The following is a 12,190-nucleotide window of genomic DNA, read 5'->3' as shown; positions in this document are numbered from 1 at the left end:
TCCAGCTCATTCCCTGTGTCCTGTCCGTCCATCCCTTGTCCAAAGTCCATCTCCAGCTCATTCCCTGTGTCCTGTCCCTCCATCCCTTGTCCAAAGTCCCCCTCCAGCTCCTTCCCTGTGTCCTGTCCCTCCATCCCTTGTCCAAAGTCCCCCTCCAGCTCATTCCCTGTGTCCTGTCCCTCCATCCCTTGTCCAAAGTCCATCTCCAGCTCCTTCCCTGTGTCCTGTCCCTCCATCCCTTGTCCAAAGTCCATCTCCAGCTCATTCCCTGTGTCCTGTCCCTCCATCCCTTGTCCATAGTCCCCCTCCAGCTCTCTCAGAGCCCTTCAGGCCACATTCAGTTCACTTCAGAGCACTCCTCAGCCTAAACAACCCCAGCTCTTCCAGCCTTTCCTCCCAGCAGAGCTGCCCCATCTCTTGATCACCCTGGTGTCCCTCTGGGCTCCCTCCAGCAGCTCCAGGTCCTTCCTGGGAGGTTCCCTGGTGCTGGGACCCCCAAGCTGGACAAGTGCTTCAGGTGAGGTCGGACAAAGCAGCACAGAGGGGTAGAACCACCTCCCTGAACCTGCTGCCCACAGCTCTGGGAACATTTCCCACCTTCTTTTGAGGGTTTACACTCATTACACCCTTTTTGATCCCCCTCCCCTGGCCGGGCTGGGGTCCTGCTCTCAGCATTTGGGGCTCTGCAGAGCCAGGCACCAGCCCAGACACATGGCTCTCCCATCCCATCCCCATGCCATGGGCGCTTTGTCAAGAAGGGAAAAAAGGTTTGGGAATGTTACTGGTGGCTATTTTTTCTTTTAATCAATTAATTCTAATTAGGTGCATTCTGCCTGCAGGAAATATCAGTTGCTGTCTGCTTAGCACAGTATGTTTACCATGAACTCTATTAAAATGCATAAAAGAATTATATTTCAAAGAGGTGTCGCCTATACTAAGCCTATTAACAGCACACAGGGTTTTCAATGGTATGAATTAAACAGACAGCTTTTATTCCTAACATCTAATTATTTATACATTAAATATTAAATGCATTGAAAGCAATGTAAAGCAGGCCCTCTCAGCTCACTGGTCCATGGCTCAGATTGTTTGGGTTTCACATCTGTCAAATTATTTTATTTATTCCAGAAAAAAAAAAAAGGTGAGAAAAGCTGACAACTCAAAGAGAGGAAGGAAAAACACATCAGATCCTAAACTGATTAAAATCAAAATTAAAAGTCACTCAATCTCTCTTAAAGGGACTGAATCTAAAGACCCCCACAACCCAAAAGCAAGAGGAACACGTGGCTGTGGGTCACTGCATCTGGGATGGAGGTGGGGCCAACATTTAAAAGAAACAAACAAAAAAAGAGGATGGGGAATCTCTTGGAAGGAGAATGAGGAGCATTCCTGTGATCCTCTGGCCCAGAGCTGGGATCTGGCAGGATGTTTTCTGTTACCCCCCCAGCCCTGGCACATTCAGCAGATCAAATTAAAGCCTCCCACTGAAATGCTTCTCTCTGAAATGTTCTCTCCCTGCGCCTCCCAAAGCCCAGATTAACTGAAGGCAGGATTTACCCAGACCCACATCTCACATCTGCTGCTCAGCCGAGCACAGTGACAGCCCTGACTCCTTCCTGCCACAGTGGAGTTATTCACTTGTTCAAGGTCCTGGTCCCAGATCTCCCTGTCTGTCTCTGCTTCAGCTCCTGTCTGATGCAGGCACAAGGCTCTGAACTTCCACGTCCCCACTTTGTGAAGCAGATGTTAACAAGGACAGTGACAAATGACCAGCTGGGGGTTTAGAACAGGCTACGGTGCTGACCCTCGGTGTGGCTGCTGAGGAATTTATCAAATTTTATTAATCAGCCTGAAACTCTGAAGGGCTCTTTGAGCAGTAACACCAGCTGCTCCAAAGCACGAGACTGCTGGGGAAGACAGGAAAACAAAATCTCACCAAGGATGGAAGACAACATTTCTGGAGCTGAACAACCTCACTTTGGTACAGTGGCTGGTAATTCAGTTTCAGTGGTCAAATCAACCCTGGTTTGGATTGATTTATCACTGCTTAACTGCCATCCTGCATGCCTCATGCTGAGCACCTGAGAGGACGTGCTGGTACAGCCACCAAGCTGCCCTGGCTCTGGCAGAGCAGCTGAACCAGCCACCCCTGTCCTCTCCTCAGGGCCAGCAGCCCACAGAGCATCCAGCCCCTCCCCATGCAGGAAGATCTTCCCTGTGTGGTGGGATGGTTGTCATGGACCCCCACACCCCCACCATGAGGTGGGGACCAACAAGACAAGCCCAGCTCCAGCACCCTGCCAAGAGCCACTGCTGGAAGGGCTGGGGTCAGGAGCCCAAAGCTCTCTCCAGTTTGTCCTTTTTCCAGCCAGAGGACTCTTCCAACCCCTCAAAACCTACACCTCCTTCTGGAGCTGTGCATCCCTCCCCACTGGCCAGAGGAGGCTGGAAGGTAAATGGTCATGGGTGATGGCTCTGGAATCCATTCAAAACCAACCAGGGGTCAGGGACTGACCCCAGGTCACCCCCTGAGCTCAGGGGACGCCCATGCTGTGTCACTACTGAGTGGGACACTGTGTTTGGCTCACCAAGGGCCAAAGGGACAAACTACCTGTGATATGGGGACAAACTCCAAATGGCACAGGACAGGAGCTGCACTTACTTGGAAGATATTGGAGAAGTCTCTGAGGTTGAAGACGTAGTGGAACTTGACAGCTGTTGGCAGGAAAGTGGCAGCCACCTTCTGGTGCAGCCCCAGGGCCAGGGCAATGAGCTGCTGGGCTGATTTTTGCACAGCCTCTGAGAAGTTCCCACTGGCCAGGTGCTGCACCAAGATGGTGCTGTAGATCCTGGACAAGGAGTCCTGGTCAGGGTTGGAGAGAGCGAAGATACAGAAGTGACGCTGAGGAAGAGAAAGTGAAAGGTGGAAAGGTCAGAGAGATGGAAATCACCTCCCAGGTCAGTGCCCTTTCTGTGGCTGGACACAGCACTGAACAATCTCATCTGGGCTCCACTTCCCAGGAAAGGCTGGCCCAGATGATCTTTGGAGGTCCCTTCCAACCCGGGATGCTCTATGATCCCATGACTTGAAGTCCACCAGAACTATGTCCCCCCTCCAAATTCCCAGCAGAGGACAGCTGGCAGGAGACACCTTCTGCTGGCTGAACAAGGGATTTTCAGTGGCATATCACAAGGGAAGCTCAGTCCACTGAAGAGCTGAGAGGTCCGAAGGCCCCACAGAGCCCTGGTGAAGCCCAGACCTGTCTCTGGCAGGAGCAGCCCCAGAAGGTGTCACCTCCCAGAAGACCCTTTGTTGATGAGGAACTTGCAGAGGAAGAGAACATGGAATGCTTCAGGTTAGAAAAGATCTCTGAGATCAAGTCCAACCTTTGAACAAATCCCAGAGCATACTGTGGAGTATCATTTTGGAGTTCATTTTTGAACACATCCAGAGTTGGTGACTCTACCACTACCCTGGGCTGCAAGTTCCAATGCCTGACCACCAAAAGACTTTCAAGAACTCTGGTCCAGCACTAAGTATCAGCTAGAGGAAGGTAAAATCTGCCTGTCTGAATTGGAAGTTTTCCTGAGAGTGGGTGTCCAGCTCCCTGGGAACTTGTGACCTCTTCCTTCCACTGAGCAGCAAAACAAGAGGAAACACAAAGAAAGGAGAAATTCCATCAGGAATTAGTCACTTCATGCTGTTTCCACTGATTGAACGACAGCAGGATCTGCCACAGGTTCTCCTGAAGCCTTGAGCCTGAGCAACCCACCCAAAAACCAGGGCCATGGAGCAGGGCTTTACCTGGAGCCGGGGGTTGATGGTGAAGCTCCCTGCAGTGGGGTTCATGCAGGACACGTACTGCACGTTGCTGATCTCCTTCAGGGACAGCCTGCTCCTGTCATACCTTGGGGCACAGCAAAAGCCACAGATGGTGACCACACCCCTGGGTTTAGGAATCCCTGTGTGCCCAGGTGGGTCAGTCAGTAGAGCATGAGACTGAATCTCAGGGTTGTGGATTTGAGCCCCACATTGGGCACCAACTGTAAGAATCCATGTCTGGATGGGCTGTACAGGTCCAATCCAGCAAACTATGGACCCCAGCCCACAGGATCTTCCATGGACAGAGATAAAGACCAGAAGTGCTCTTCTCCACATGGGGACCAACATCCTATGTTCATTTCTAAGGTGGGAAAGAGGGCGTTGCCTCATGGTGGGAGACTTTTAACCCGGGGGAATGGGGGGCGGAGGAAGAGGAACACAGCCAATGGGTGTCACAGACACATTTTATCAAAATCCTTTTGTTAGGATCTTTTCTCCTGAGAAGCCTCAGAAACGAAATGTAAACAATGATTATCTGCTGCTGTGGAATGCAACCAGAGCTGTGCCCCTGTCCCTCCTCAGCACCCTGGGCTCAGCAGGAGCACTGAGGCTGCACCTGCTGCTGAGAGCAGGGCAGGGAGCCTGGACCCACCTGGGAGGGGACAAGTGGCACATGGTGCCCCCAACACGTGGCATTGCTCCCACACAGCTCACACAGCCTCTCTTTGCCCAACCTCCCCAACACCCACAGCCCTGAATTTCTGCATCCACCCCACTGTGCCCCTGGTTGGGAAGATTTTGTTCAAGTCTGGGCACACACAGCTGAAGAGACTGGGAATGTCTCTGTGTCTCTGCCTGGTTTTTCCCCTGGAAGAGCTGTGAGTATCCCTGCCCTGCTGGCTGCAGTGTAAAACACTCCACTCTCCTTCCAGAGCACTGCTACTGGTTTACTACAGATTACCTGTGCCTGGAAAATGACTGTTTGCTGCTGCCTGGCTGAAAACAGCACAGGGAGCTCACAGCAGGGGCAGTCCATGGCCTCCCCCCATGCTCAGGGAATGTTTGCTGGGGACATGGGACAGCTCAGGGTGCACAGTGCTCTCCTCACCCACAGCCTCCCAGCCAGCTCCACCACAGGATGGAAGAGAGCTGTGCATTCATCTCAAACCCCGTTCCCAACACCAACCTGGACAAAAAGGTCTCAGCCCATATTTGCAGCTGTCATCTTGTGTTTCACCACCCAAAGACTGTGAGCTTTGGGTTTTGTAGGTGTGGCAATCAGTAGTGTTGTAGAATTTTTTGTTAGATGACAGCTTAAGGGAAATACGGGCTTCAATCTAACGTTATACTTCTGCTTTTTTCTTTCCTTGCTTTCAATAGTGCAGATCTGCCTTGTTATCCACCCCAGGGCAAAGCTGCAGCAGGCTCATACCAGTGGCCATAGTCCAGGTGCTGCCTGAGCAGGGTGTGGGGCTGCACGGTGCCGTAGGCGTCCACCTGGGGCATGTTCAGGTCATCCATGAAGTACACCAGCCTCTTGGTGCCTGGGGGGCCGTAATTCCTGCCAGCCTTTTTCTCCAGAGGCTTCTCCAGCACACCTGTAGGGCCAGGAGGGACTGGGATGAGAGCAGGGAGCCCCAGCTCTCCCAGCTCACCTGTGGTGTTTGTGGCTTTTTAGGAAGGAAGGGCATGGAGAGAAAACTCATTTGGAAGCTCTGGAAAATTCCCGTTTGTTTTAGCAGAAGGCTGAGGTTATGTGCTGCTCTAGACTGGAGCATATTGGGAATATTTACAATGCTGGAGTGATATTTAATGCAGATCACCCCACACTGCTGCACAAAATGTTTTATAGGTTATTGATTTCTTTCACTGCAGCCTGAGCAACCTTTACTGCCTCGGGAAGGGGCAGAGCAAACAGCAGCAGCTTCTCTGGGCCCTGGGGTGAATTTCCTGCCAGGGCTTTTCTTGGAGCCCACCCTCCCTCCCAGGTGCTCCCAGCCCTCCTGGAGATGGAGGCAGAATTTATTTCACTGACACAGTTTGGGGTTATCACCAGTCCTGTAAGCAGCAGCAAGGCAAGGAGCAATCCTTTGTAATTAGGGACAACTGGGAGTTTTGATAAAAATTTGGTGCAAATGCACACTTCAGCCATCCCTTATCAAGGGCAAAAGTTATTAGGGAAAATTTATATTCTGGGTTGTTTTTATTTTTTTCCCACCACGAATCTTTTAAAACCCCATTTGTTTCCTGCTTGGGTGCCCTGCAGACAGCCTGGTAACCCACTAAGAATTCAGCTGTTTTCTTGTCACAGACTCTTCTGCACAAAGCCATGAATTGTGCTTAGAAAAATGATAGATTTTTCCTCAGTGGAGTCTCTCTCCCCCTTCAATAAAACCACAATATTTGAAATTTCTGGTAGCAAGTCAAATTAAGTGTTTCAAATAAGCATTTAATTTAAATTTAATTAGGCCTTAATTAACACATAAAATCAGCCCTTTTCGAGGTTAAACAAGGATGCAGGAGATTCATCATAGTGAAATGCAATTACTGGGGATGAAGTGACACGTTTGTGGAAGTTGCATTTTAATTCAAAGCTTATCCCACAATAATCCTGCAGGGTCCTTGCTCTGGGCTCCTGACACATCCCCATCAGCCCCTCAAACACTCACTGCACACCAGACTTGGCAAGTGTGGCCCCTCTCACCCTGATGGCCATGGGGGAGAGAGCACCCAACCCCAAAACCCAACATTTATTGTCATTTTCTCAAGGCAGATCTGGAGGGGGAAGGTGGGGAATGAGGGCAGGGATGGAGCTGATGGAGGAGCAGAGGTCCAAGATGGCCATGGAGCAGCATTCCAGAGGTCCAGGCTCCACAGGCAGTGGGATTTGGTCAAAATACCCCAAAGAAAATCCCCAAACTGTGCCCAGGTTTGGGCACAGAGAGATTCTGACTCCTTTTACCCCCATGCACATGAAAATCTGTGAGCTACAGGTCCACAAAGATTGTTTGAACTCCATCCCTGTGCTTCCCCTCAAGAGTGCAGCTCTGAACCTTAAAAAAAAATCTCTGTCCCAACAGGCTCCTTGACTTAAAAATTCCTGGCTTTCAGGTTGGCTTTTTCCAAGGTAAATAAAAACTAGAATCCCAAACTGCTTTGGATTCCCATTTTACAAATCTAAAGAGGCACCTGCTGAGGAAAAAAAAAAAAGCAGCCAACTGACAAACTCCACAAAAAGGGACAAATTAACTAAAAAATGAGCAGTGGGGAAGGATGCCAGGCAGCATAAATCACACTTCCCTGTGATGAAGATGTGCTGGGCTCTGCAGAGGAAGGAAGGGGAGGGCTCAGCCCAGAGCCCAGAGCAACAGGGACACACTGTACCTGCCCCACAGCTGCACACACTCACCTGGGCAGGTGGGGAACACCAGGGTCCCCAGCTGAGCCCCCTCCCCAAGCCAGGGCTCTCCCCACTCCAGGAGGAAAAGGAAAAAGGGAGGTTACAACCATCCCACTGCCCATGGCTGCGGGACTGGCCAGAAGGGGAGGTTTTACCCATTTTTTTTCTTGAAGGGCTTCCCTGGGGCAAGAAATTCCTCGAGGGTCTGAGCCCCCCAGGCCAGCAAGCTCTGTGCCCCTGGGGAGGGGGTGGCACCTGCAGGACAGGAGCACAGCCCCATGCAGCCACCCTGCACATGGCCATTAGCACCATCCTCACTGCTAATTGGGATGCAGTTCCCATCATTGCACCCTGAGGACAGTTTGGATCCTCTCCAAAAAACCCATCTAACTCTTCAATTCCAGCATGTTAAAAACACTTCAAGTCAAATTCAAGCCATGGAAACTGCAGCAGATGGAAGCCTGGGCTTTGGCACAGCCCTGAACCAGAGTGGTGGGGTTAAGAATGCAAATCCTCAGGTTGGAAAACATCTTCCCCACAAGAGCAGGGCTCTGCTGAGCAGAGAGCTTCACTGTGGGGTTGTGAGTGTGCCCACAACAACACGGGCAACTCACCCACGGGTCTTTCCTTGAGCTTCCCAGTGCACATCCTGCTCCAAACCCCAACAGATGCCCCAGGAATGGCACAGAATCACACAGTGATGATGTGACACAGAATGAACCCAGCTGGAAATGACCCTTGAGATCACAGAGTCCAATCTTTGACCTAACACCACTCTGTCAACTAAGCCATGGCACTGAGTGCCACATCCAGGCTTTGTCCAACACCTCCAGGAATGGTGACCCCACCACCTCCCTGGGCAGCCCATTCCCATACCCAACCACCCTTTTTGCACAGAAATTCCTCCCGATACCCAACCCCAACCCCCGAGCACGGTTTCAGAGCTCACCTTGCAGCATGGCAGAGGTGGTGTAGTAGTTAAAGGGGACCTTCTTGACCAGGAAGGCGTCGGTGTCCAGCGAGCAGAGCGTGTCCCCCAGCAGCACAGACTTGCCCGTGCCTGCAGTGCCCACCAGCAGCACGGGGCGCCGGCGCTGCAGCAGCCTGGCCACCAGGAACCGCACCCGAACCGTCTCGGCCGTGGGCACCAGGCAGGCCTGGGGGCACAGCACCCACCTCAGTGCCCCCTGCCCTGATGCCTTCAGGTTTCAGCCTTTTAGGGAAGGAATGATGCGCTGCTGCCAGCCATTTAAATCTATCTTTTCAGGGGAACACCACTGTCACATATTTTATGAAATATCCACATGGACATATTTTATGAAAAATCCTTTTAGGATTTTTCTCCTGAGAAGCTGAGCAGCCTCAGAGGAAAAGAAAAACAATAATTACCTGCTGCTGTGGAATACAACAGGTGCATCTTTGATTGGTCTCATGTAGTTGTTTTTAATTAATGGCCAATCACAATCCGGCTGTCTCAGACTCTCTGGTCAGTCACAAGATTTTATTATCATTCCGTTCCTTTCAAGCCTTCTGATGAAATCCTTTCTTCTATTATTTTAGTCTAGTTTTAATATAGCATTTACTTTAATATAATATATATCATAAAATAACAAATCAGCCTTCTGAAACATGGAGTCAAGATTCTCATCTCTTCCCTCGTCCTGGGACCCCTGAGAACACCCCCACACCCCTGGGAGCAGCACCTGCATCCCCCCACAAAATCACACCTTGCTAAATCAGTGATGATTTTTACAAGTGATCTCACAGTGCCACTTCTGAAAAACAGAGAGGAGTGCAACTGGCAACCACAATTTACTACCTGAGGAACTTTTCTCTTGGCCCAAACATAAAACCCTCTCTGTGTACAGCCACGAGAACGACAGCCAGTCAGGGTGTCTCAGAGGCTTTGTCCCTGCTCTGTCTCACCACCCTGGGCACAGCAGCTCCCTGCCCCTGCTGTACATCACTCCTGTTTGGAAGATGGATGGAGGTTGTGCTGTTACAGCCAAAGCACAGCAAAAAAAAGATGGGTGATTTAGTTGTATCCAATAAAGAATTCCAGCAGTGCCTGGCCTTTCACCAGACCTCACTGAAACACCCACGTTCACTCACTGAAACACAGGAGCTCCTCCAGCCCAGCAGCCCGCTGGGGTCACCTACCTGCAGTGGCACCTCTGGATCAAATTCAAACTGGGGAATAAGTTTAGACCAAGGCTCAAACTTCTTTGTTTCTGGATCAACGTAGAAGTCAAAGACTGTGCCGTGAGAAGGGAACTTGATTGTCTTGAATTCTGCCACCCACCACTTGCTGAACTCCACTCTGTAGTCCACCAGCTGCCAGATAAAGAGAGGAAAAATTAGACAAATCCAAAGAAATTCATTAGAGATGGAGAATGTTATTTATCCCAGTCCACTAGAGTGGGATTAGTCCTTAAAAATACATTCCACAGCATAACAATCTTATCCTTTTTCCTATTATTAAGGCTAATTTTTCATTTTCTTCATTTTTTCTCATCAGTCCTATTTATTCCCCTAAATAATTCATCCTCTGTGTTGATCACTCCTAGTATGTATGAGATTAGACAGATGGATCAATTTGAAAAAGAGAAATACGTGCCTATGACTAAACAGACACTTGATTGATTTTTGGTGCCTACTTCTTCCAACAGACAAGGACACCACATCCATCTCCATCCGTGGCCATGGACAGTCAGAGCATGCATACCAAATCTCTTCCTCATAAATCACACCACCTGCCAACACTTAGTTGTTGTTTTCTGGCCTCTTTTCAAGCAGGAGCAGCAAGCCCCAGTTCAGCAAAGAATGGGAGAGGGGCTGCTGCCACAGAGCCCAGCAAGCTCCTGCTTTCCCCCCTTCTATCCCTCCATGCATGAGGATTTTCAAGCATCTGAAAACTTTTGTTTTTTGGGAGCTGGGGTGACAGTTTTTGCTTTAGACACTGAGTCAGGATTTGCAAAATGTGCTTGGTCCCCTTCCCTGCCTCAGGTCTCCTCTGTGAAACTGGGCCAGCCACTGTCTGAACCCTTCCCACGCAGAGCACAGGGACTGCAGCCCTCAGCCCTGGGGAGAAACGGGGGGGAAGGAGGCGGAAAGTGCTGCTAAAAAGATGTCTGGGAGAGAGCACATGCATCACTGAGCTGGTTTTAGCAGCACAGTTTGTTCCTGGGGCATCTCTATTAGGTCTCTCCTCCCCAGAGCCACCACACGGGTTTTGGGGAGCAGGTGGGACCAGGGACTGCTCAGCCTTCCTCAGGAAACCTGGCTTTGAACTGAGTGTCCTCTGCAAAACTCCCCGAGCCACCACACATCAAGGACCAGAGGATTTGAAAACCACATTATTAGCATCCAAGATTTTGCAGTCTCGTGCTGCCCAGAGAGGCAGAATGACTGTAATCTCCTTTCTCCTGCTGCCACAACTCCTCAGCCCTGCAGCAGAAAAAGGATGTGCAGCACTGCTAAAAGCTTTCTCACAGTGCTGCCTCGCCTTGCTCCCGTGCTGGGAGGGGCTGAGCCCTTAAGTGGAGCAGTCCCAGCCCCAGCTCTATTGCCAGAATGGTGTCGAGCTCAAACTGCTTCCTTAACAAAAACCCCGTGTGGATTTCTGCTAATTTGAGGGCCTGGAAATGGCAAATCTATCATCTGGTTTTATGGAGGGGCCCTGCTCCCCACCAGCAAACACCAAGCAGTGGGAAGCCTTCCAGCCTGTTTCTCCTGACATTTCAGCAGCAAAAGGTCACCAGGAAGGGCACCTTCAGCAGGGAGCAATAAACAGCTTTTATATTGCATCGTTTTTCATCAGGCTCCCCCTCGCTTGGACGCCGTGTGCTCACGCTCTCCTCCCTGACATTTACAGAGCAGCAGCACCCAGAATCCTCCCAGAGGGATGCTGAGCCTGCTCCCAGCTCCTCCTGCCACACAGCCAGCTGTGCCAAGGTCCTGCCATGCCAGGGCTGGCTGCTATGGCATGGGAATGCCATGTCCAAGTGCCACCAGCCGTGCCCCAGACAGAGCAAGGGGCTGGAATTCCTCTGCTGAGAGGAACTGCTGGGCATGGACCAATTTCTGAATGAAGCTGTGCCCCCCAGGCTTGGCTTAAAAGTCACCCTGCACTGACAGAACCAGGGCTGTGGTTTTCCCAGCTGGCACCCAGGGAATGGAGGGTTAAATCCTCCAAAGGACCACAAAAGCTTCTCTGGCCCTCCACAGCCTGGAGGTGATGGCATCACCCTGGGCTTGGCCATTCTCCAGTGTTACCACCTGGATAATGAGGCCTCTCACAAAAGGGATTGTTTAGTTCAGGTTTCCAGGTCAAACAGCAGCACTGACACAGCTTTAGGTCTGGGAAAGTAGCAAAAAGCAGGGAAAAAACAAAGGCAATAAAAGGTCTCTTGAAAGATGCTGATGTGGCCCCTCCCTTCTTACCTGGTCCTGGAACATGGAGCCACCAAAGGCCCAGACAGCAGCAAAGACAAAGTAAAGTTCATAAAGCTCCTTGGGACAGTCAGGAGGTGTGTTGTCCTCTGTCAGGAGGCATTCCAGGAGGTAACACAGCATCTGAACCATGCTCTGCTCAGGAATGGGAATAATCTTCTTAAATCTGAGGGATGGAAAAGGAAAACATGATTGGGAAACATAACTGGGTGAAGCACCAGGGCTGCTCCCAGCCCAGGAAAGCAAGGCAGGAATGCTTTGCCAGAAAATCAGCATTTTCCTTGTCAGCAGGAAGAAGAGAACACCCATCCTCTGCCTGGCCCTGCTGGCACTGGCACACACACACATAATAACAGTAATCAGAAGTTTCAGGCATTTAAAAACTTTGATCCTCTTGAAAGAAGTAAAATGGAGGAGTTGCTGAAGGCGATGATTTCCTGGGAGTGCCAGGAGTTCAAAAGCGGTCAAATAGAGGAGTAATAAAATAAAACCTTTCATCTTACCATTTTACATTC

At 50.5% G+C, this 12,190-nt stretch overlaps 1 protein-coding gene across 1 annotated transcript in view; it reads right to left on the bottom strand.

The window, feature by feature from the left end:
- Positions 1-12,190, bottom strand: part of DNAH9 (dynein axonemal heavy chain 9) — a 148,111-nt gene that overhangs the window by 91,016 nt on the left and 44,905 nt on the right. Inside the window, exons 34-39 of the mRNA XM_018924172.3 lie at positions 11,667-11,841; positions 9,384-9,557; positions 8,173-8,380; positions 5,256-5,421; positions 3,806-3,908; positions 2,663-2,902 (exon numbers count right to left, since the gene is read on the bottom strand). Coding sequence (XP_018779717.3) covers positions 2,663-2,902; positions 3,806-3,908; positions 5,256-5,421; positions 8,173-8,380; positions 9,384-9,557; positions 11,667-11,841 — 1,066 coding nt within the window. The remainder of the gene's footprint in view (positions 1-2,662; positions 2,903-3,805; positions 3,909-5,255; positions 5,422-8,172; positions 8,381-9,383; positions 9,558-11,666; positions 11,842-12,190) is intronic.

This window comes from Serinus canaria, chromosome 18 (genome assembly GCF_022539315.1).
Source record: "Serinus canaria isolate serCan28SL12 chromosome 18, serCan2020, whole genome shotgun sequence".
In the NCBI taxonomy this organism is placed as follows: domain Eukaryota; kingdom Metazoa; phylum Chordata; class Aves; order Passeriformes; family Fringillidae; genus Serinus; species Serinus canaria.
The sequence above is the reverse complement of the archived record's forward strand: the minus strand, read 5'-3'. Positions and strand labels throughout refer to the sequence as shown.